This window comes from Diabrotica virgifera, chromosome 6 (assembly GCF_917563875.1).
Source record: "Diabrotica virgifera virgifera chromosome 6, PGI_DIABVI_V3a".
Taxonomy (NCBI): domain Eukaryota; kingdom Metazoa; phylum Arthropoda; class Insecta; order Coleoptera; family Chrysomelidae; genus Diabrotica; species Diabrotica virgifera.
The window spans coordinates 23,069,635-23,095,793 of record NC_065448.1 but is presented as its reverse complement, the minus strand read 5'-3'; the positions used below and the strand labels follow the sequence as shown (position 1 = coordinate 23,095,793).

At 32.2% G+C, this 26,159-nt stretch overlaps 1 protein-coding gene across 2 annotated transcripts in view; it reads left to right on the top strand.

The window, feature by feature from the left end:
- The window catches only part of LOC114331412 (NPC intracellular cholesterol transporter 1 homolog 1b), a 104,460-nt gene that overhangs the window by 38,631 nt on the left and 39,670 nt on the right, over window positions 1-26,159 (top strand). For both annotated transcript variants that reach the window (XM_028280999.2, XM_050654830.1), the window contains exons 7-15: window positions 2,167-2,247; window positions 4,260-4,477; window positions 8,024-8,125; window positions 8,418-8,626; window positions 13,212-13,391; window positions 17,834-18,035; window positions 20,043-20,236; window positions 20,293-20,396; window positions 21,809-21,936. In XM_028280999.2, the coding sequence (XP_028136800.1) occupies window positions 2,167-2,247; window positions 4,260-4,477; window positions 8,024-8,125; window positions 8,418-8,626; window positions 13,212-13,391; window positions 17,834-18,035; window positions 20,043-20,236; window positions 20,293-20,396; window positions 21,809-21,936 (1,418 nt within the window). The remainder of the gene's footprint in view (window positions 1-2,166; window positions 2,248-4,259; window positions 4,478-8,023; window positions 8,126-8,417; window positions 8,627-13,211; window positions 13,392-17,833; window positions 18,036-20,042; window positions 20,237-20,292; window positions 20,397-21,808; window positions 21,937-26,159) is intronic.

Sequence of the window (26,159 nt, the reverse complement as noted above, 5' to 3'; positions counted from 1 at the left end):
CAGGAGTCTCACTTGAATAAGTAAAGTGTTTATAATTTGAAATGGCAAAATTTTCTTTAATTTTATTTGTACCCATGACGAGTTGGGTCTAGGACATTTCGCCGTCGCCGTTTCGCCGTCGCCATTTCGCCGTCGCCGTTTCGCCGTCGAGCCATTTCGCCGTCGCCGTTTCGCCGTCGAGCCATTTCGCCATCGCCGTTTCGCCGTCGAGCCATTTCGCCGTCGCCATTTCGTTGTGAGCATTCGTATTTATAATTTCGGGATGATCATTACTTGTATATAAGTTTTGAATGTTTTTCGAACGATTATTTACTACCACTTTTGCATAATGAAGTTTTTTATTTTTGATACAGTAAAAACAATTGAAATTGAAATCCCTTTTCTCAATATTTAATTGTTTATTTTCGGGAATCTGATAATAGTCATATTTATCTATTTAATGATGTATTTTATTTTTCAGGCGAAAACAATGTATAGTTAAATACGAAAATATAACTTGGTTTTACTAGCAACATCGGCATTTTATTTACACTGACATTTAGTATAAAAAAAGTTAGTATGTTATCACGTTCTTGCGACATTTAGTATAAAAAATTTAGTATGTTATCACGTTCTTGTAAACTTAACCAATGCCGGGATGGCGACGGCGAAACGGCCGACGGCGAACTAGCTCGACGGCGAAACGGCCGACGGCGAAGTGGCTCGACGGCGAGACGGCGACGGCGAAATGGCGACGGCGAAACGGCGACGGCGAAACGTCCCAGTCCGTGACGAGTTCTCTTCCATTTTTTTTAAATAGGCTGGCCACCAGTCCTGTCCTGCTTGTCGATCAGGTTTTGTAATTACTTTTTGACTAACATAACTTTTTCCAAGTAATTGAGCTTTAATTCGCATCTTATTCCTTATATTTTTCAGGGATTTGCAGGCCCCTTTTGGTTTCCCTTCTTTTCTCAATTAAATAGATTCATTACTTGCAACAGAGATATCAGACATTATGCTAAATAACGAATATTGTTTAATAAAAAAATATTAATGTTTATCAGCAAAACTACTGATACAGCTAACCGAAGTAGTAAAATAAACGAACCTGTAAACAAAATGACACAAACGATGGTGGCGCCACAAGAATTATTGTATAAAGATAATAATCAGTCCTGGACTAGTTCCCTTTATACGCTCAACAAAAATTTTATTGTGCGATATTTCGCATATGGTGAGAGATACAAATTTCCTTTATACCGTCGACGTTGGTTTAACAAAATGTATATCTCACTTTAATTTCGTACGGAAGTGGACTTGTTCCCTTTATACAATAAGCGATTCAATTTAGGGTTTGATCACCATGGTGTACATGATATACCCAGTGCACCACGTCTGGATAACTTAATCGTTTCTGTTCATTAGTGATTACTAATTATATATTAATTTCTGTTCCATAAGAGTTAGGCCGTCCGCACATGGAGCGACGCTCGAAGTACTCGACTCGATTCAAATCCCGTAGATCTCTCACTGCCACTCAAGTTCCTTCGTTGTGGCATTGGGCTCCGTACACGAGGCGTTTACGATTGCAAAATCTCCTCGTCTTGTACGACTCTCGTTCCGTGCGATCTGAAGCGAACGAGAAAGTTCGAGTGAGACGCACGTTTAGTCATTATTTTATTTGTTTGCTTCGTTTTTGTCGATTTTTGCTCTAAATTAAATTTTAGTCTTTTTAAAGATCGGTGAATGTTATGTTCGTTGATTGTAGTACTATTAGCTTTGTGAAAATATATTGTTTGAAATGTAAAATTCTGAAAACATTAAACTTCTGTTTAGAAGTAGAAAAATATTTTCAACTGTATAATGCAACTGTATAAAAATGTAATAATACCGTACTCTTCACAGATCGAAATAGTCGTTTTGGTTACTATACAAAAAATGTGTTAATTTATAAAAACAGAATCGACTAGTGTGCGGAGGGCAATCGCTTATGTCGAAGGGTTCGTACAAGACGAGCAAGACGCGCGAACTTCGAGACGTGTCTTCGATCGACCCATGTGCGGACGGTCTTAGTTTGTTCTGCATTGGATAATTATTAATTGTACGCCCAGAAATTTTGTGTGTAAATGAACAGTAGCATACTTTGAAGTTAATTTAATATCGCTTAATAATCATTTATATTTTTAGGAAACTGTGCAGCTAAAGTAAAGAGTACAAATGATAAGGTTTACCATGTCTTTGAAAGTTGTTTCTATCATGTCGCATATAGTAAGTATTTTAATGTTGGTATTAAAGTATTTAGTCCTTCATAAAACTCTTATAGATCAGGGCGCATCTGTAAAAATATTAGTACATTTGGACGTTGAGAGGTGACTCAAATTTTTTTGCAGAAATTGCTTGAAAATAAATCAAATAATAATATTTGAGTTATCCTCCCTCTCAAAAAGGTCAGGAACATTGTTTAAATAATCAAAATGTCAAAAAATTAAGGAAAAATCGATTTTTTCTTGGTTTTTTGATTATAACTTTAAAAGTATTCATTTCCGAGAAAAGTTGTACTAACATAAAAGTTGCGTAAGTAAATTTCCTACAGAATTCGTTACAAATTTAAAAAATAGTCACCCTTGTTGCAAAATAGCAATAATTGTGAAAAAACCATACAAAAACAAGTATTCGCATTTTACGTTTTTCAAACATTTATGCTACACTTAGGACCTTTATATTTCACCCTGAAAAACTTTATGATACAGTAAAACAATACATACTTTAAATTTCATTAAGATCGGTTCAATAGATTTTGCAAAATAAATTTTGCAATCCAGCTTTCGTAAAAAAAATTCATTTTTTCAAAATGTTACAGGACTGAAAATAAAGCAGATAGCAAGTTTTTTTGCGTATAGAAGTGTACTGTACCTTTCATTACCAATTTTGCAAAATTAAAATCGATTAACACCACGGCGTCAGGAAATTTTAAATAAACATTAATTATTGGTGCTACGCGCAGGACAGCGGATAGTTTGCTCTGATTGGGCATTCCAATGACCTTTGACAATGATTGATACATTTTAATTTTTATTACATTTCGATATAAATAAATAAATTTGTTTATTGCAAAATAAAAACACATACTCTATCCTTTGAAATAACACTTTTATTAGCAAAAACTTTCTTTGTTCATATATTTTAACTTAAATAATAAAAGTTTATTATTTTTAAACATATGCAATTGTTTAAACAATATTTCACAAACAATAATAAAATTAGTTTGATTTTTGTGGAATTAAAATATTAAAATACAACAAAATATAGAGTAAGATAATAATATATTAGATAATGATTGGAAGAAATTTTGGTGGAAATCAACTTGTGTGAATCGAACACCGCTGTCCTGCGCGTAGCACCAAAAATTATTGTTTATTTCAAAAATTTTCTGACGCCGTGGTAATTAATCGATTTTAATTTTGAAAATTGCAAATAAAAGGTACAGTACACTTCTATAAGCAAAAAAATTTCAACTTGCTATCTGCTTTATTTTAAGTCCTGTAATATTTTGAAAAAATGAATTTTTTTTGCGAAAGCTGGATTGCAAAATTTATTTTGCAAAGTTTATTGAACCGATCTTAATGAAATTTACAGTATTGTTTTACTGTATCATGAAGTTTTTCTGGGTGAAATATGAAGGTCCGAAGGGTAGCATAAATGGTTGAAAAACGTAAAATGCGAAAACTTGTTCTTGTATGGTTTTTTCGCAATTATTGCTATTTTGCAACTAGGGTGACTATTTTTTAAATTTTTAACCGATTCTATGTTGTAGGAAATTTAATTACGCAACTTTTATGTCTGTACAACTTTTCTCGGAAATGAATACTTTTAAAGTTATAATCAAAAAACCAAGAAAAAAATCGAATTTTTCCTTCAATTTTTGACATTTTGATTATTTAAACAATGTTCCGGAACTTTTTGAGAGGGAGGATAACTCAAATATTATTATTTGATTTATGTTCAAGCAATTTCTGCAAAAAAATTTGAGTCACCTCTCAACGTCCATCTTAAAACAGATGCGCCCTGGACTATTAGTATAATAGACACAATTGAAGCCAAAAGACTAAACTGATATAGACACCTGCAGATAATGTCTGAAAATAGATGACCAAAAAATAGAGAAAAGTGGCTCCAATTATGGCTGATATTCGTCTGGTCTTCTCCTCTAATTTCTCATTTTTTCACTCTTTATTAACTATCTTTATACTTCACTATTTCTTCAATAAATCTTATTTCAGTTATTGCCAAGGAAAGAATCAAAGTACTAGTCATGTGCGCTGCCACAGTAGGTATTTTGACAGCTGGCAGTGGAATGCTTAAGGTTACTGTGGATCCTGTTGAACTTTGGGCTGCACCGAATAGTGAAAGCAGAATCGAGAAGACCTTTTTTGACACATACTTTGGACCGTTCTACAGAACCAATCAAATTTTTATTAAAACTGTGGGATTAAATTCAGTAAGTTTTGCAATATTTTAGATGTTTCATTCATTTAAGGGGGCATGCGCAAAATCTTGGTTCAGTGCTATTTAAATGCATTAATTTTTTTCGAATCCTGAGAAAAATAATAACTATTTTTGAAAAATTTACACGCAGAATGGAAAACTACATTATTACCGATGACCGAAAGTCCCTTAGAATAAACAAAATGTTTCTTTTGAATGAAATTTTTGAAATTAAAAATCACACTAAATTGTCTCTTTTTTCACCCCTTTAACTTATTAAAATAAACATTATAAAAGTTTTCAGGGACTTTCGGCCCTCGGTAATAACGTAATATTTCATTCGGCGTTTAAATTTTTCAAAAATAATTATTAGTTTTCCGGGATTCGAAAAAATGATGAATGCATATAAAAGCATTGGGCCAAGATCTTGCGCCTATCCCCTTAATATATAATATTTAAAAAAATTGAACTAATGTAAACATTATGAAACTGGTTTCTTGTGGAGTGTCTCAGTTAAATATTATATTTATACGGGATTTAGCACAATTCATTGTACTGAAGATGAAATACCAAAGTGTAGGTACAGTCGGAAGAATGAAAGAATACCCACGAACGATCACATCAATCACTTATTTTGTATTTGCTGTCTTTTTCTATAAATAACAAACGTTTGTTATAGAAAAAGACAGCAAATACAAAATAAGTGATTGATGTGATCGTTCATGGGTATTCTTTCATTTTTCCGACTGTATATACTACACCAAGGAGATACTACCTAACTCTATAGAGTTAGATGGGTGATTATACAGTGACTACAGAACATACATTTTTTATTTTCAGTCTTAGACGCGTTAGTATAAAGTATTATGTTATATGTATTTGGTTTTGTCTATGTCTATTTGTTTAGAAATTTCTTGGCGTTAGAAAGAGAATTAATAGTAGTACAGGTAAACAGAGTTAATAAAAACCCTCAAGTTCACTTGCACCGCATAAACGAACGTCTGTCATCTCTTCTCCTCACGGTTGCAGACAACTTGGTTTTACTCTACATCTATCTATTAAGCAGCCCTAAACATCCATCCCTGGATATAGGCCTTCTTTTCCTTCTGCTATCCCTCTCTATCTTCGGCATTTGCATCCATTTGTATGGATGCATGGAAATGGTGTAATAGGTACATAATTATTATACTCTGTAAAAATTCTTCAATAAAAGTAGCGCTTATCTCACTCTTACAAAAAAAAAATTGTATTCCAATGGAAGACCAAGAATATCTCGCTGTTTGGTCCTCCAGTGGCGCATATAAACATAATATTTAACTTAGACATGCTAGGCTATTGATTATATTCAAAATATGGGAGCTAAAAGGAACTACCACGTTAACAGGTTTTTATTGTTTCATATGGTTGATGGACATCTAAATATGAAAAAACCGCGGAGTGCTACCATTTAAAGGGGTGCGGTTTTGAGAAAGGGGAAGGGCTGAATTAGTCCTTAGGCAACGGGTGAATTAGGGTGAGTTCTATGCACTTTTTGTACAAACACGTCTACAGAAAAATTGTTCCAGGTCAAATTTACTATGAATACCTTTTAAAAGTCAAAAATATTTTTTTTACAAAAATATATTAAAAAAAGCAAAAAAAAACACAAAAGAAACAATTTTTTTATGCCCCATAACGTTTTTTCTCGGGGATATAGATATAGCCATTACAGAAAAAAAACTTACATCTTATCTCTTTAAAATGACGGTTGGTAGAAGTCTCTAGGATTTATAGTTTCCGAAATATGATTTTTCAAAGTTCGCCGCTTACAGCATTTTTTTGCCATTTTCCTCTATTATTATTTCGCAAACATTGTTCTGTAACTTTTCTACGCATTTCTAGGTATGTGCAATGCATGGTACATTTATTTAGTATGAGAAAAAGTCAATTACTTTTAAAGTGGTCTATTATAAAAGGTTGTACGCCTATTTTTGAGCAAGTTATAGTTTTTCAAAGTTTTATACTTTTAATGATTTTTTATATATTTTACGATTATTTTTAAATTTCTCATTATAACTTTTTTTTCTTGTACATTTAGGTATGTATATACATGGTACAATAAACAAGAAAGCTTATTTTCTTTACTTTAAAATGGTGTATTGTAAAAAATTCTAGGACTATTTTTAAACAAGATATCCGTAGGATATCCAATGGTATCAGTAATTTGAGAAAAATTTTGAATTTTTTTATTTCATTCAATTAGAAGAATATAATGCATATTATAACATAATTTTTAGTTACAAATAACTTTTCTTAATAAGACTTTTCGATATTGTGAAATATAAAGGTACTTTACTCTTTAGTGAAATTCATATTTTGTTCATTCATTTTTTCATCTAGACTATGCAGAGTATTTTATAAAGAATAATTTTTTTTCATAAAGTTAACAATAAAAAGTTTCCTATAATATGGTTCTAACTTATTGTGACATATTGCATGTGTATAATATGTCACACTTTGGAAAAGCATATCTTGTTTAAAAATTGTCCTATATTTTTTAAAGTAAACTATTTTAAACTAAAGAAAATAAGCTTTCTTTCTTGTTGCACAATATACCTAAATGTAACAAGAAAAAGTTATAATGAGAAATTTAAAAATACGAGTATGTAATCGTAAAATATATCAAAAATCATTAAAAGTATAAAATTTTGCAAAACCATATGTTGCTTAAAAATAGTCATACAGCCTTTTACATTAGAACATTGTAAAGGTAATTGACTTTTATTCCTATTAAAAAATGTACTATTGCATATACCTACCTAAATCTGCGTAGGAAAAAGTTACAGAACAATGTTTGCGAAATAACAAGGAAAATGACCCAAAATCGCTGTGAGTGGCGACTTTGAAAAATCATATTTCTGAAGCTATAAATCGTAGAGATTTCTACCAAACGTCATTTTAAAGAGGAAGGATGGAAGTTTTTTTTATGTGATGACTGTACCTATATTCCCGTGGAAAGAAGTTATGGGGCAAAAAAATTGTTTTCTTTCGTGTTCTTTTTTGCTTTTCTTTGAATATAATTTTGTAAAAAAAATATTTTTGACTTTTAAAAGGTGATATTTGGATAGTTAATTTAACCTGGAACAATTTTTCTGTAGACGTGTTTGTTCTAAAAGTGTATATAACTCATCCTATTTCACCCTTTGCCTACGGACTAATTCACCTCTTTCTCAAAAACGCACCCCTTTAAATGGTAACCCTCCGCGGTTTTTTCATATTTAGATATCCGTTGACCATATTATGAAACAATAAAATCCCGTTAACGTTGTAGTTCCTTTCTAAAGTACATAATCAATAGCCTATGCCAAAAGGGAACAGTTTAAGAACATTTTTATGCAATTGGTTATTTTGATTATATACATTTAATTTTTAAAAATGAATAACCATTTTCAATTATGGCTTGCAAATTGTAGAAGCCTCGGAGGTGTAACCAGAGAAGGTTCCCATTGTTTTCATTCTGGTGGGATATGTTATATGCCATTAGAGTGAAAACTTAGTCTTTTAGTCATTTAATTTTTAGTTTATCCACGAATCTCAGTATGATGAAAATCTTACCATGGGTCCTGCTTTTAATGCCGAATTTTTGGTTGAAGTATTCAAGCTACAGCAACAGATTGAAAACGTAAGTTAAAATAAATATAAACTTTAACGGAATTTTAAGCATAACCTTCGTCAGAAAAGTCAGTCAAATAAGTTTATAAACTATCGATACAACTTTTTCCTCTCGCTAAAACTTTGTTTGAAATGTATTGATATCAAAGCGTCCTTATAGTCTGTAACATACATTAATATTTGCACCAACGCGTTCAACTAAAGTCTCCTCTCTGTGATTTGCTACCTGAGTTATCTTCGCAGTTTCAGATAGTTTTGTATAGTTGTACTTAAAATATTGAAATTTTTGTATACTTTTGTAGATTACATTTGTATCAACTAACGCTAAAGGCAAAACGGTAACTAAAGGACTAAAAGATATATGTTATGCTCCCATGAGAACGATCTATTCAGGAACACCAACTACAAATGAGTGTACTGTTATGTCTTTGTTGGGATTGTTCGAAAACGATATAGATACATTTTCAACTAATGTAACCAAGTCCTATGATACCATTATCGGATGTATACAGTAAGTATCTTTTTATTTCCTATTAATTACTTGGGGCCATTAACCTTTTAGGCTGACATGGGATTTGAGAATCGAGGATCAAAACTATTGTTCGTCTTTGCTGATGATCTAGATGCATTCGCTCATTCTACAAGAGACGCTAGAGATGTGCTTTCAGAACTCGAGGAAGAAACATGTAGCTTCCAATAAAAAAGCAAATGCGAAAAGATGTAGTGACTACCGAACCATTAGCTTGATGAGTCATGTTTTAAAGATACTTTTACGAATTTTGCACTCTAGGATGTACCAAAAAATCGATGAACAGCTTGGTGATACACAGTTTGGATTCCGCAATAACCTTGGGACCAGAGAAGCACTATTTAGTATTCAGGTTATGGTACAGAGATGCAGAGATGTCGGACATCCGGTTTATATGTGTTTCATTGACTTTGAGAAGGCCTTTGATCGGGTAAAACATACTGAAATGATTGCTATTCTTCAGAAAGTGGGTATTGATGATAAAGACCTACGCATTATCAAAAATCTTTAGTGGCATCAACGTTCAAACAACAGGATTGGCCGGGACGCATATTTACAGATGCTTGCGTGTGTAGACACCAGGGTGTTGAAATCAGTTAGGGTTTGGAGAAACGGTAGATTTACAGATGCTAGCGCGTGATGACACCACGGTGTTGAAACCAGTTAGGGTTTGAAAAAACAGTACGTTTACAGACGCTAGCGTGTGTTGACACTAGGGTGTTAAAATCAGTTAGGGTTTGCAAAAACAGTACATTTACAAATACTAACAGATTTGGACACCAGAGTGTTGAAACCAGCTAGCTTTTTTAGTGCTTATACATGCATAGATGCTAACGGCTATTGATTTTGATTTTATATACCTACTGTTGTGGAAAAATATTTAAGTGATTTAGGTATTAATGAATAATTAAACGTTGTTGGGATATAAACAATAATACAGAGAGAGTGTGTAATTTGGAATAAATTCAATATCTCAAATACTAATTGTTTTTTTGAAAAATGCTCAGACCCGTCGATTAGTATTTCAAATTGTCCTTTTTGATATACAATAATAATGTATACAGGGTGTCCCAATTTAGATATATGACGTCATCGTTGATTTTCTTAAATGGCAACACTGTCATTTTGATATCTACTTTGATAGGGTGTAAAAAGTTATACACAACTGCAAAATTTCAAATTTTCATTCCCTACCATTAACAAGATAATAAAAAATAACAAAGTTATGAAAAGCAATAAGTAATCAAATAATAATTGGATTTAATTATTTCAATTAAGCAAATGCTCATAACGTTGCCCATTGACAATTTGACAATAATTGAGGGCAACATTATGAGTATTTGCTTAATTGAAATACATAATTATTAAATTCAATTATTATTTGATTACTTGTTTTTCATAACTTTATTTTTTATTATCTTGTAAACGGTAGGGAATAAAAATTTGAAATTCGGTAGTTGTGTATATCTTTACACACCCTATCAAAATAGCTATCAAAATGACAGTATTGCCATTTAAGAAAATCAATTATGACGTCATATCTCTAAATTGGGACGCCCTGTATACATTATTATTATTACATATCAAAAATGACAATTTAAAATACTAATCGATGGGTCTGAACATTTTTCAAAAAAACAATTAGTATTTTAATTATTGAATTTATTCCAAATTACAGACATAACTTTGTTATTTTCTATTATCTTTTAAATGGTAGAGAATAAAAATTTGATATTTTGCAGTTGTGTATAACTTTACACACTCTATCAAAATTACTATCAAAATGACAGTGTTGCTATTTAAGAAAATCAACGATGACGTCATATCTCTAAATTGGGACATCATGTATACAATATTATTGTATGTCAAAAAGGACAATTTGAAATACTAATCAACGGGTCTGAGCATTTTTCAAAAAACAATTAGTATTTGAGATATTGAATTTATTCCAAATTACAGACTCTCTCTGTATATTAACACAAAAAAACAGCATAAAAAATAATGTTGTTCTGAAGCTATGTGTTTGTGGCATTTTTATAATTAACTATTTAGATGGGAAATAAGCCACAATTAAATTAAAAAAAAATAATTTTATTAACGTTTCGACTCCAAAATCCAATATCGTTGTCAAAATACAAAATACTGCTAAATTAAACAAAAATGTTGTTGCTTAGTAAAAAATTCTTCTAATAATTTGTTTAATCTGACTCATTTATATTGGCAATTCAGACATAATATATTATTATACATTTTAAAGTATTTTTTTACTAAGCAACAACATTTTTGTTTAATTTAGTAGTATGTATTTTGTATTTTGACAACGACACCCGATTTGGACGTCGAAACGTTAATAAAATTATTTTTTTCAGTTTAATTGTGGCTTGTTTCCCATCTAAATAGTTAATTATAAAAATTCCACAAGCAAATAGCTTCAGAGCAACATTATTTTTTATGTTGTTCTTTTGTGTTAATATATTTTTTTTTATATCCCAACAAGTTTAATTATGTACTAATACCTAAATCACTTAAATATTTTTCCACAGCAGTAGGTATATAAAATCAAAGTCAATAGCCGTTAGCATTTATGCATGTATATTAATTACTAAAAAAGCTAGCTGGATTCAACACTCTGGTGTCCAAATCTGCTAGTATTTGTAACTGTACTGTTTTTCCAAACCCCAACTGATTTCAACACCGTGGTGTCAACACGCGCTAGCGTGTGTAAATGTACTGTTTTTCCAAACCCTAACTGATTTCAACACCCTGGTGTCTACACACGCAAGCATCTGTAAATATGCGGCCGGGACACGTCTGAAGAACTTCAAATACGAAGAGAAGTAAGGCAGGGCTGCATTTTGTTCCCACTAATATTTAACATCTATTCTGAGTTTGTTTTCAATAAAGCAGTGGATAATGTTCAATGTGGTATCAAAATGAATGGCGTCAATATTAATAATTTGAGATACGCGGATGACACGGTGTTTATTGCGAGCAATTAGGAAGAACTTCAACATCTGATTAATAGGATTACCACAACGTGTGATGAATATGGACTCAAGCTAAACACCGCAAAAACCAAGGTGATGGTTGTCAGTAAGACGCCAATACAACCGGAAGTAGTAACAGATAATGGTGAACAATTAGAGAGAACTACCAGTATCACCTACCTTGGTTGTAATCTAAATGAGAACTGGGACATGAGCAAAGAAATTAGAATACGTATAGAGAAGGCCAGAGCTGCATTCTTTAAGATAAAGAAACTTTTATGTTGAAACAACATTACTTTGAATCTTAAAATTAGATTAGTGAGATGTTATGTGTTCTCTACTCTTTTGTACGGTGTCGAAGGTTGGACTTTAACAGATACTCTTCTCAAGAAATTGGAAGCCTTTGAAATCTGGGTAAACCGAAGAATCCTACGAATAAGTTGGGTGGATAGAGTTCGTAACGAAGTTGTTTTGCACCGGATGGGAAAAGTCACGGAAGTCGTCAGAACAGTTAAAAATCGAAAACTTGAATATTTTGGCCATGTTATGCGACACCCAGAGAGATATAATATACTCCATTTAATAATACATGGCAAGGTAGACGGAAGAAGAGGGCCAGGTCGAAGAAGAACGTCATGGCTTAAAAACCTGAGAGAATGGTATAACAGATCCTCTGCATCCCTTTCCCGAGCTGCCGTTAACACAATTGCTATAGCCAATTTGATAGCCAACGTTCGACAATCGAGCACGGCACATGAAGAAGAAGAAGCTTCGAATAAGGCCTTCGAATAAATGAAGAGGAGAAGAAGTACATGCTTGTAACCAAAAATACAAGACCAAGAGTTAGGCAGAACATAACTATTAATGACCACAACTTTGAAGTAGTAAAAGAGTTTAAATATCTGTGGGCGGTAATCACAGGTGACAACTACATATAAAAAGAGGTCTCAGCAAAGATAGCTGTGGGAAATAGAACAGTATACTCCCTATCATCATTATTAAGATCTAAGCTGCTAAAAAGAAAATCTAAATTAAGACTGTACATTGTGTACATGTCAATTATTCACTCAGTTGTTATATATTGAAGTGAACCATGGACTCTACATCAGCGGGAAATAAATAAGCTGCTAGTATTTGAAAGGAAGATTGAAGAATGATATTTGGCCCTGAAAGAAAGGAATTGGCAGGAAAGTGGGGACGGCGCCGTAGTGCTGAATTGGTGACTTTGTGTGGTACTGAAAATATCGATAAAAGCTAACTGTATACGATGGACAGGTCATCTGGTAACATCCGAGGAAGACAGAGGGTTAAAGACAGTATATTTTGAGAGATTAGATGGTAGATTAGTAGGCAGCCCCAGAAAAAGATGAAAGGATCATTTTAAAGTCGATTTATCTAAAATTGAGGTACAATAATGGGAAATGGAAGCGCAAAATCGTAGAAGATAAGTTACCCCGAGTTGTAAAGCCAGTCAAGAATAAGAAGAAGAAGATTAACACATAAAATACAGTTTACAACATTTGATACAATCAATATAAATATACGACATAACAAATATTAAGAAAGTATTTGAATTTTAGGGCACCGTATAGTATGAACTGTTTAGCGCCTTATGGAGGACCAATTCTTCCTGGCATTGCTTTGGGAGGAGGAACAAAAGATAAAAATTACATGGACGCAGTTGGAGTGTCATTAACATTTTTGACAAAGAATAGTGTTGAGTCTTCAGAGATCCAAGATACGCTGGTGTGGGAGAAGAAGTAAGTATCTGTTTTAAGTTGTCTCCTTGCGTCTGATACCTTGCATTGTAATATTAATTTTTTGGACCAATTTGTTAAAATTTAAATATGACAATATCAACAAAAAAGACGAAAGCTATGGAATTGATTTGCATATTGTTTGATTCTATTATTGATATGTTGTGATGTACGTGATTGTAACTTTTAGATCTTTATCAACATTCTCATACATAACTACTATCAAATATTAAAAATATCACAAGGAAAAATTCCTGTAACTGGCTGTATACCATAAATCAGAAAAAATAAAAACCTTATCTTGTGAAACGTATATTTAAAATCCCTAAAAAGGGTCATATCACAACAGAAACTTTTCGGAATCAATATTCCATCATCAGTGTTATCACAGGTTTAATATTTTAAACCACCAAAATATACGGGTAAAAACCCCTAAGTTGTTATGAAATTGTTAAGGTTACATTATATTATAGAATTTTTAAAGGATGTTAAAAATATTTCCAGATTAATTTCAGGCCAACTATATTTTTTGGAAAATTTAAAGGTAGGACCTTAAATGGCAGAGTTTAGGTGACAACTTCTGTTTTTGTTTTGTTTTGTCACCTAAACTCTTCCATGCAAGGTCCTACTGAAACGAATAAAAGCGATAGACTACCCCAGCTAATTGAAATACCATTCGAAAATAATATTTTAATCATCTAAGATAGTTATTGTTCACCCTGGCCTAGCTCAGTCTCCCAGGTGTATGTTCGTCTTGTCCCAATCTTAGATATGAACTCAAGCAAACACAACAATATTTTAACCAATCATTATACAGGGTGATTGATTAGTAGGGTAAAGCTCAATAGCTCCGCTATAGTAATAGCGATAGATATAGCAATAAAAGTTAATAACAAAAATTTTACCCACCTTTGAGCTTCACATTACAAAATTAGTTAGAATGTTACAGGGTGTTCGATAACACAGTGGCAGACCAAACTTATGTTTTTTAAATGGAACACCCTATATTTCATTTTAAATTAAAAATCCTGTTAACTTCTCCATCACAAAAATATAAAGGTTTGTTATGTTATACAAGGTATTTATAAAGTTACAACCAATTTTATATGAAAATCGTAACAAGTTCAACTCCCTGTATAAATAAAAATAAGCAAAACAACAATGGTTTATTAATGCCATATTTTTTAACGTATTGTCAAAATTTTCAACAATGGTCGATATTGCTAATTTTCTTTATATCAAATACAGGGTGAGTCAAAACGCAAGTACATTATTTTCTCAGTAATTTTAAATGGAACACCCTGTATTTTATATCACTATTGAAAAGTACCATTACCGTACTTTAATTTTTAGATAACATTCCCTATGTCTAAATTTATTAGTTTTCGAGATATTTTCATTTTTCAATGGACCAGTAGCGTGGCCACCCAAATCACCAGAATTTAATAAACTGGACTGATTTTTTTGGGGTTACGTTAATAATGAAGTTTATAAAATACCTCCAACAACAAGGGATGAGATGAAAAATAGAATACAAAGTGTATTTCCATGTGTTAATTTACAACTGCTCCGTAGAGTAAGTAGTTCCTTATGTAATTAAATATTAAAAATATTTTATTAAAAGTAGCTTCTAATTTTTTCAAACGTGTTTTTTTTATGTATTACTGATAAATTATGTTTCGTTCTTTATTTGTTACATTGTTACATTTACATACAAAAGTAGTGTTTAATTGTCTTCACAAAATATTGTATTTTGTGTTTGTTTGTTTTTTTGTAAAATTTATTACTAATTTTCTTTGTTTATTTGTTGCATTTACATATAAAGATAGTTTTTAATTGTTTCAAAAATGTTGCACGTAGTGGTTGTGTTTTTGTTTGTAAAAGGTATTACTAATAAATTATTTTTATTTCTTTACTTGCTACAGCGTTACATTGATTACCGGATTGATAATATCGGTAATCTTCAATTGTCAATTCAGTCATGGCTTACTTAAAATTTAGATTTAAACACCTAAAATAATTTGCTCTGAAAAATGAAAATATCTCGAAAACTAATAAATTTGGGCATAGGGAATGTTATATAAAAATTAAAGTACGGTAATGTTACTTTTCAATAATGATATAAAATACAGGGTGTTCCATTTAACATTACTGAGAAAATAATGTACTTGCGTTTTGACTCACCCTGTATTTGATATAAAGAAAATTAGCCATATCAATTATTCTTAAAAGTTTTGACAATAAATAAAAAAATATGGCATTCATAAACCATTGGTGTTGAGCTTATTTTTATTTATACAGAGAGTTGAATTTATTACGATTTTCATACAAAATTGGTTAACTTTGTAAATACCCTGTATAACATTACAAACCTTTATATTTTTGTGATGGAGAAGTTAACAGGATTTCGAATATAGAATAAAATATAGGGTGTTCCATTTAAAAAAAACATAAGTTAGGTCTGCCACGGTGTTATCGAACACCCTGTAACATTCTAGCTCAAAGGTGGCTAAAATTTTTGTTATTAACTTTTATTGCTATCTATTACTATAGCGGAGCTATTGAGCTTTACCCTACTAATCAATCACCTTGTATTGTTCAATAAAGATATAACAAAAATGTTACTTATCAAATGCATTAACAAATATATTCAAATTCTTTCCAAAAACTAACAATTCTTGGATTACACTTATGCATGGCTTGTGGTACTGATTCTATGGTAACTTCTTGATAGATGTCGAATGGTACTGCTGTTGGTTCTGCAACTGGCTCTGGCGACGTGGATGTTCTGGGCCACCAGGCCTACAGGTGTTGGTTAGTTGCAGTCTAGATGAAATTCATTGCAGTCTGGATGATTTTGTCCTCGTTGTTGTATCGCCGGCGATTTGAGGATTCTTGAAGCTCCCGGAGGGAGGAAGGTGATATTTATCCCAAAAACTATAAGAGTAAAGCACATATCAAACATCAAGTAGAAACCAAAATGTGCCAAGTCTGCCATTCTTTTAAGAAATAATCGTCCGAAAGAGTAGCAGATGATAAGAATAAATTAAATGGAATTAAGATTGATACTACTAGTTAAACTTTGATTACTAAAAGCATATTGATAGATGAAAAGAAATATAGAAACCAAATGTACGGTTGGACATTTGGAGGTTAGAGAAAAAATATAAAAACTGTTAGGTAAGTAGAGGTAGAAATGTAATTAATATAATAGAATAAAAACTCACCACAAGAGAATAAGTGTTGGAATAAAACGAAGCTAATATTTAAATTTCATGTCTTTAAAAAAGTCTTCCTTACCATTTTCAGTTTGTCAGCGGCGGGGATGAAGTGTCACTGTCATGACGGTGGAACGCACAACACAGAACATGAAATTTTAAATAACGACTATGGAACACAAGATTAGATCAGATGCTAGAATGTAAGATTATGAAGTATGTTCAGTATGACTTAGATGAAAAGAGAGATGCCTATAGAACGGGCGCCAAACAGGTTTTTAACGGAAAAACAAGTTAAAACGAATACAGAAGATAATTATTAACGAATTCTTAAAAGAAAATAAAGTAAAATAATTATTTAACAATAAAATAGCAAAGATGTGACGTTTGTAACGTTACACAACTTTTAAATATTCCGACCAATATATTAATAATTAGTTTATTTGTAGCAAATAAATTATACATATAAAATAAACTCAGTTCCTCACTGAAGTTGTGTGTACAACTTGTGCGTGAGGGTTAAATTTTGAATATAAAACAACACTAAATAATTTTAAAATTTACAAAAATGAATCAAAAATAGTCTTTTGCACATCTGTCTTCAAATTTGGGCTCCTCTTCTCACTAATTCAATTACTGTTAAATTTTGTCTATCGGACCTACGATAATCTCATAAAATAAAAAAAAAAGGATTGTGAATAATTTGTGATGGGACTCCTCTGGCGGGACTTCGTTTTCTATGAGAATTACCATGACTTTTGATTGTGTTTTATCCATTTTTACAATAAATTTTATGATTTAAACACTTAGAACTGACGTTTCAAATAAATCATATAAATTATATGATTGATGTCATATATGATAACATAATATAACATATATAACCATAATAATATGGTTGATGTCATGTGATTCCAGGAGTTAATCTGGAAATACTTTTAATATCCTTTAAAAATTCTATAATATAATGTAACCTTAACAATTTTATAACAACTTAGGGGTTTTTACCCGTATATTTTGGTGGTTAAAACATGTAAACCTGTGATAACACTGATGATGGAATATTGATTCCGAAAACGTTCTGTTGAGATATAACCTTTTTTAGTGATTTTAAATATACGTTTCACAAGATAAGGTTTTTATTTTTTTACAAATAATTAAAATTATTATCTAGTTTTGTTATAAGTTACAATCATAGGTACTCATATAGTTTATTTTTATTTACAGATTCATTGAGTTTTTAAAAGACTGGGACAAAAGTGAGCGACCTGGTAACATGTCAATAGCTTTCAGTGCCGAAAGGTCCATACAAGATGAGATCGAAGAGCTTTCCAAATCAACCATGTGGACAGTTATTATAAGTTACACCGTTATGTTCATCTACATTATTCTAACTCTGGGAAAATTCACCTCATTCAATAACATTTTGGTAATTATTAATATTTTTGGTAAATAAGACTTTAACTTCTAGAAGAGGGTACAACTAGATTAGCTACCCTAAAAGAAGTGACCAATTAAATTTAAAAACTATTCTTTGGTTATTTGAATACATACAGGGTTGCGAAAAAGACTGACACGGTAATTTCTCGGAAACCGCTAAAAAGATTTTTATAAATTTTGGTGGGTAAGGGTCTTCTAATGCGGCCGATATTATAGTTGTAATTACATTGTTGTCAAATCTTTCCGTTTTTCTGGGAATCTAATGAACTTTCTTATTTCAAATGGAACATCCTGTATATTTTTTGCGTTTTAAAATCCTTAAGAAATACTAATTATTTTTCATGTAATATTCCCTATACCTAAATGCCATAATTTCAGAGTTATTGTTACATTTATTAAAAAAAAATATTTTTAACAAATTATAAAAATCATTTTTTTTTCGGCCTGGATAGACATTATTTTAGGCTCTTTGGATCATTGGAAACAAAAAAGGTTTTTTTTATTTTCCTCTAAAGTTAATCGTTTCCGAGTTATAAACAATTTAAAACTGAAAAAACTGGAAAAATGACGATTTTATATCTTCAAAAGCAAAAGATATTATTTTTGAAACTACGAAGTACCTAAATTCAAGCTCAAAGCTTATTTTATCAGATACCGATAAGCAATTTGGTCTTATTTTATTTTAAAATATTGTTTTTTAGTTGTTAGCGCCCGATCTCCCGTTCTCACATATGCGCTTCATTAATATTAAAAAAAAAACAATGTTTTAGAATAAAATAAGACAACATTGCTTATCGGTAACTGATAAAATAAGCTTTGAACTTGAATTCAGGCACTTTGTAGTTTCAAAAATAATATTTTTTACTTGTGTTTTTAAATTGTTTATAACTCGGAAACGATTAACTTCAGAGGAAAATTAAAAAAGACCTTTTTTGTTACCAATGATCCAAAGAACCTAAAACAATGTCTACCCGGGCCGAAAAAAATGATTTTTATAATTTGTTAAATTTTTTTTTAATAAATGTAGCAATAACTCCAAAATTATGGCATTTAGGTATAGGGAATATTATGAAAAATAATCGGTATTTCTTAAGGATTTTAAAATGCAAAAAATATACAGGGTGTTCTATTTGAAATAAGAAAGTTCATTAGATTTCCAGAAAAACGGAAGATTTGACAACAATGTACTTACCACTATAATATCGGCCGCGTTAACCAGTGTCTCACTTCTACTTCCAATCGATGACTTACTTCTCTTAAACTCTTCTACTATTCTGATTTTTTTTCTCTTTCTCTTCTTATTTTCTTATATAGAGGTTCCTAAGCTCTGAATCTTTTTCGATATTTGCCTTTTATGTTGTTTAATTATCAATCCATATCTTCAGTAGTCTTCCAACACTTCTTCGATCACTTGGTGATTTGTCTTATGTCAAAACGGTTCTCTTTGCCTATCCTTTATTATGGCGTACAATATAGTGTATATTCATATACATATACTAGGTTTCCTAGTTCTTTAAATAGGAAAATAGAACAACAGAATAGAAAAAAATGAAGTGGCACCCAAAATTTTATTTTTTACTTTTTTCCTGTATATCTCCATCGTTAATCACTTGTAGTCCAGCTTTAACGAACCCCGACCAAGACACCACTGCCAGACTGAAGTCCAGACTTTAGCACTTTATTTGTGTAACAGCGCTGCTATTTATTAGAGCTTTTACCACCATCAATTAGGCACACTTGATAGGCTACAATATATAGATCTGTGTATGTGTATGTAGACAAAGTACATTCATCTGTGAGATTGTGGCAGGCAGAGCAATGTAGAACTCAATCAGTAATTACAGAATAGAGGAGCATTATCATCACACCTTGTGCTTGACAATATTCATTCTTCGGCAACTTCTTTTATTTTCAAGTGTATTGGGAGAGCCATTTCTTATCTAAATATGCCACCCTTAAGAAACTTTCCTCTTATAATATTTAGCATTTTTTTTAGCTTGAATCCAAATTTTCTCTGGGTCTTGGAGGAATAATAATCGTCTTTAGCTCAGTTGGTTGCGCCGTTGGACTAGGTGGTTATTTTAGGATAGTAACCACAATGTTAACCATTGAAGTAATACCGTTTTTGGTGCTAGCTGTAGGAGTAGATAACATTTTTATTATAGTGCAAACTCACCAGAGGAAAGAAAGGTAACCAATATAAGATCTTTAGGAATATTTAAGGTAATAATGTGATAACTTTTTAGAGATCCCAACAAGAGCATTCCAGAAAATATAGCGGAAACCATGGCTCAGGTGGGACCCAGCATGTTGCTTACTAGCTCTTCCGAGATATTTTGTTTTGCAATAGGTAATATACCCAGTTTATACTGACACTTCTCACAAAATACTATAGAGTGTATTAACATTAATATTTGTGAAGAAAAGCGAAAGGTCCCAGATACAAAATTTATTAAAATTTTAATAAATTTCTTAAAATTATTAAAATTTTAATAAATTTTCTATCTGGGACCTTTCGCTTTTTTTAATAGATGTCGCTGCAGCGGTTCCAAAAAATGAATTTTAAATTATTTTTGAAATTCCACATAAATATACAGTTTGGTTTCGTTTTAAATACTTATATTACAATCAAGTAGCATCTATCCAAGTTGGAGATAGTCGTACTGAAAAACTACCCATCGAACGTGGAGTGCGACAGGGTTGTGTTTTGTCCCCCAGTCTCTTTTATCTTTGAATAGAAATCTTTAGGGAGGCTTTGGACGACAGACAAGAGGGAGTAAGACTGGGCGGAGAAGTAATCAACAATATCAGATATGCTGACGACACAGCCATTCTTGCAGAAAATTTAGAAGACCTCTAGACATTAGTAAATCTAGTCAGTGAAGCAAGTTATCGGAGAGGCCTAAAAATCAATATTATTTCAAAGACAAAGTGCATGGCAGTTGGAAAGATAAATGTAGACCAAGGCGTGCTTTCTCTTGATGGGGAGGAGATAGAACGAGTAAACCATTTCAAATACCTTGGCAGTTGGTTAAATGTAAATTGCGATTGTGATGAAGAGATAATAACCAGGATTGAAATATCACGTAAGGCTTTTATGACCTGGAAACTAGTTTTATGTAACCGAAGCCTGTCGATGAAGATTCGCAAAAAGGTCCTAAAATGTTACGTGTGGTATATATTAATGTATGGTTGTGAGACATGGACGTTAAAAACCACAATGCTAAATAAATTAGAAGCATTCAAATTGTTGTGCTATCGACGAATCCTAAAGATATCGTGGGTTTCGCACACTTCTAATGAAAATGTTCTGCAAATGATGAATTCAGAACGTCTGCTCATCTCATAAACATCATAAAGAGGAGAAAAACAGAATACTTCGGCTATATAATTAGAGGGCCTAAATACCATCTACTTCGCCTTATAATACAAGGAAAAGTGGAGGGAAAGAGATGTATTGGTCGAAAGAAATTTTCATGGTTGAGTAATATTAGACAATGGTGTGGTTCCACGGTAGAAGAATTGTTTCGCGCTGCAGCCGATAGAGAGAGGTTTCAGGAACTTGTAAACATGATGAAGGCCAACGTCTGAATACGGACACGGCACCTGAAGAAGAAGAAGGTTTCGTTTTGCTTCAGAGGTGTGCACGCAGCTCCACTAAAGACGTCATAAGACAGAAACAGCTGTCTGGTACATCGCCTCTAAATCGAAAGGAAACATACACTGTTTTTTCATTAATAAGTATTTGTATTAACATTTTAGGTACTCTGTCTAGTATGCCGGCAGTACACACATTTGCGCTGTATGCTACTGTTGCAGTTCTGTTTGATTTTATATTACAAATAACAGCGTTTGTGGCTCTATTAGCTTTGGATGAACAGCGATATGAGGTAAAATATCAGTAATATCAGTAATATTAACGTAACCTCTATTTAAAGCAAGTGAAATAAAACAGAATATCATATATACTGTTATGCTCTCTATTTCTCTCTTTTATGAGATTGATGAGCAAATTCTTAATTAAATTAATTATCCAATTATTTTAATTACTGCTTATGTAAAACAAAACCAAATTTAAATTAAATTTTCTAATAAACTTTATTCTCATGATTCAATAAAATTGTGTTTTTACTAGGAAAGTTTTGGGGTAGTTCTGATTTCTTTCATTATATATGGACTTTGGGCTGCTGAATCCGAATATGAGGTTTGCGGACAAAATTTCTTGCCGGAACATTGAAAAATCGCGAAAAAAACTAAAAATTTCAGCTTTTTTCCGCTTTTTTGCTCAAATCTCGAAAACTATTAACTTTTAGTAAATGATCTGTTAACAGAAATTAAAGTACTTAAAATTATCTACAAATATCACTATTTACTTTTTTCTCAGACAAACCGTTCGGTCTAAAGTGAAAGTTGAAAATTGCCAATTTTTAACGGTCTCGGCAAAACCCACTTTTTACATTCCAAAACTTTATTTTTTATTAGAATGCTGTCATTTGATAAATTTGTCCTAGTTTTCTGTACAAATAGTAAATGTTAGTTCATAGGTATGGTATGTCCCTTGTGACAGCTTCCATGAGTCCATTCCGTCCTAAGAGGCCGGGAATATCTCTGCTTTTCCCTTAGAGCCACAGAAGATCAGGCACATGGAGTCACAGTTTCAGTTGGTGTGAACATTTCCTTCGGATCTGTTATCTTGATTTCTGATAAACCTTGAGGTTTTGTCCTTTTAAAATGAATTAGTTGAACAGCTCCCTGACTTCCATAAACCTCAGGCGCGGGTTTCTTTTTTATCCGAGGAATGGATTGCCTAGGAGCTACTGCATGTTTTGGTACAATACAAGAAATGCCACATATGACGAGAAAAGTGTGGAATTCGTTGATTGTATGTACGTTAAAATAAGCGTTATCATACACCTGCTGTGTAAAGCACGGCAGGTCAATTTTCTGCGGATCGCCTGCGAATGCTGACACTTCCAGGCGAACAGTTTCTGTATAGGATGAACAAAACCCCAAAGAGGAAACTACATCAACCTATTTTCTTGAGCCGTACTTTTTGTAGAGAAAACGGCCAAACCTGCAAGGAATGGTGAGACCAACTATCTGGGCCTTACCGCCGCCGCTACAAGACTTTGGGCAAGCGCGTTGCTTATCTGGAAGTGTCAGCAATTGACCAGCCGTGCTTTACACAACAGGTGTACGAAAACGCTGATTTTAACCTTTTCTATGCCAGGCCTTAATTTGCATGTTGGTCTCTCAATCCCAAAGGTTTTTTCATGCTTAGAGTCCCATTGCCTTATATATACGTCGCATATAAATAAACAAACAAATGACCAAAATATGTTTTTTAATGAGTTTTTTTTAACCAACCTAAACGTTTTCTTTTCAAAAGTACACATCAGAGAGCAAAACCAATTTGAAAAAATGTACCTAACTTAAAAAAAATAATGTAATGTAAATTAACAATAAAAGTTTTCTTTTGTGTGGTACTCCTCAAAACATGACACTACGCAAACTCCGAATCCGAATCTTGCACACATGTTTCTCGATTCGCTTCTTTTTTTCTGGTCTTTTCTGTGGCTACAACGTTTTACCTTCTAGCAGCTACCTATAAGCGTTGCCACCAGTGCTACAATATAGAATATATCTAAAATATGTGAACAAATATATACGGCAATAGGTCCGCATGACCTGTCTTACGTGCCAACATTTTGAGGCTTTGGGAACAATAATCTAACATTTTCGGACATATTTCTACGGCATTGGGACACCAATGAGTCTAAAATTTTATAAGCAACGCATATTTTTGGCTTTGGTAAATTGAGACCATAACACCTTGAACGTATATATACGGCGGCTGGGAATACAGACCCACTTTTTCAAAAACGTATATATGCAGCGTTGGGACAGAAAGGGTTAACGTACATACAATCGACGGATACCACACTTTTACGTCATAGGTGGCATTTATTGTATTGCACCAAAACATGCAATAGCTCCTAACCAATCCATTCCTCGGCTAAAAACTAAACCCGCACCTGAGGTTTATGGAAGTCAGAGAGCTGTTCAACTAATACATTTTGGAAGGACAAAACCTCAAGGTTTATCAGAAATCAAGATCCGAAGGGAATGCTCACACCAACTGAAACTGTGACTCCATCTGTGCCTGATCTTCTGTGGCTCTAAGGAAAAAGCAGAGACATTTTCGGTATTTTAGGATGGAATGGATACATGGAAACTGTAAGAAGAGACATACCATATTCATATTATGAACTAACACTAATTATTTGTACAGAAAACTAGGAGAAATTTATCAAATGACAGCATTCTAATAAAAACTAAACTTTTGGAATGTAAAAGTGGGTTTTTCCGAGACCGTTAAAAATTGGCAATTTTCAACTTGCACTTTAGACCGAACGGTTCCTCTGAGAAAAAAAGTAAATAGTGATATTTGTAGATAATTTTAAGTGCTTTAACTTCTGTTAACAGATCATTTACTAAAAGTTAATACTTTTCGAGATTTGAGCAAAAAAGCGGAAAAAAGCTGAAATTTTTCGATTTTTTCGCGATTATTTCATGTTCCGGCAAGAAATTTTGTCCGCAAACCTCATATTCGGATTCAGCAGCCCAAAATACATATTTATATAATGAAAGAAATCAGAACTACCCCAAAACTTTCCCACTAGGGAGCTCGTAGAGTACAAATTCACTGAATCATCAGGGTTATTTTATTTTTGATGCTTTACCTTTGGTTTGTGGCTTCTGGTATCTCTAGTTGCTTACTCCATTCAGGACAAAACAGGGAAATTAAACACACTCAATGTCATATAAATGTTAAAAATATTATTTATTTATCCAATATACCATAAACATAAGATTTTAAAATATGCTAAAAATTTAGATTTGTTGTAACTATTTCTCATCTACTAAATTAAGCTTTAATTCTGATATCTCCTCTGTTTTAACAAAACAAAAAAAATATTTAAATAATTCGTTATTTATTCTTACAAAATTTAAGAAATTTTACTTTTTTCCTTTTGAATTGATTACTTATTTCTTCTTTAAAATTTGGAATGACTGACTAATTATGTTATAGAACTGTTCAATACAAAAATTAAGCAGATATGGTGTGGATATAAACAAACTCTCTCCGTTTCACAAATGATTTGACTAACCTTTTTGTTTCTTCTCTACTTCTTTTCCCTGATTGCGTCGTCCTCGATTCTCCCACACGTACTCTTAAGATGTTGCGAAAAGTCCCTCTCGTCCAAACTGCTTCACAAACAAACAAACAGGACTCGCTCGAATTCTCGACTCAGTTTTCTTTCTGCTCGATATCTTGTGCAAATAGATACCAATCGGCTACTCGTTCTAGACAGAAAAAAGAAATTTTCCTCGGTCCCAGGAAAATTAACTTCTCAACTCGGTCAACGATTTCGTTTCAACTTGATTCTGCTCACAAAGGCCAACTTCACCACTTTACACTGACTTCTCACTTTTCAAAAATTGGACTGCTGTCTTCAGATATTCATTTCACAGTGTCTATTTTTTCTCTCGTCAAAATCAGACTCCACACTCTCATCCCTTCCATCCATCATTTTCCACCAATCACAAAATATCCTTTCTACCCGCTACCCCATATTATCATTTCTTAAGAACCAATTTAATTTGTATACAACTTTCCAATTTGTTAAATTCCGGGAGACATCAAATTACTTTCGTTGTTTTAAAATGCTAAACAAAAAGCCTTACATTCTAAACTCAATAAATTTGTTTACCGCTTAACCTTCTTCGAATTTTTTATAAAATGTCTTATTGTCCATTGCAAAGCGAAATAAACTGTATTGTCTAATCTGACCGCACCATTATTTAAGTCCGTTCAAAAACCCATTAAGAAAACCACCTTCTTATTGATTTCACTTTTCCGCGAAAACACTGATTACTCACGAAATTATCCTATTACAATTTTTGGTCACATACAGGGCGATGAAAATCTATAATTTCGTAATCTCTGATATAAATTTATTTTCTAAATTTTTCCCATAAAAAATTATAAAACAATACATTTAATACTAAATCATTAAGACCTACAAAAATTTAAAATATGGACATAGCA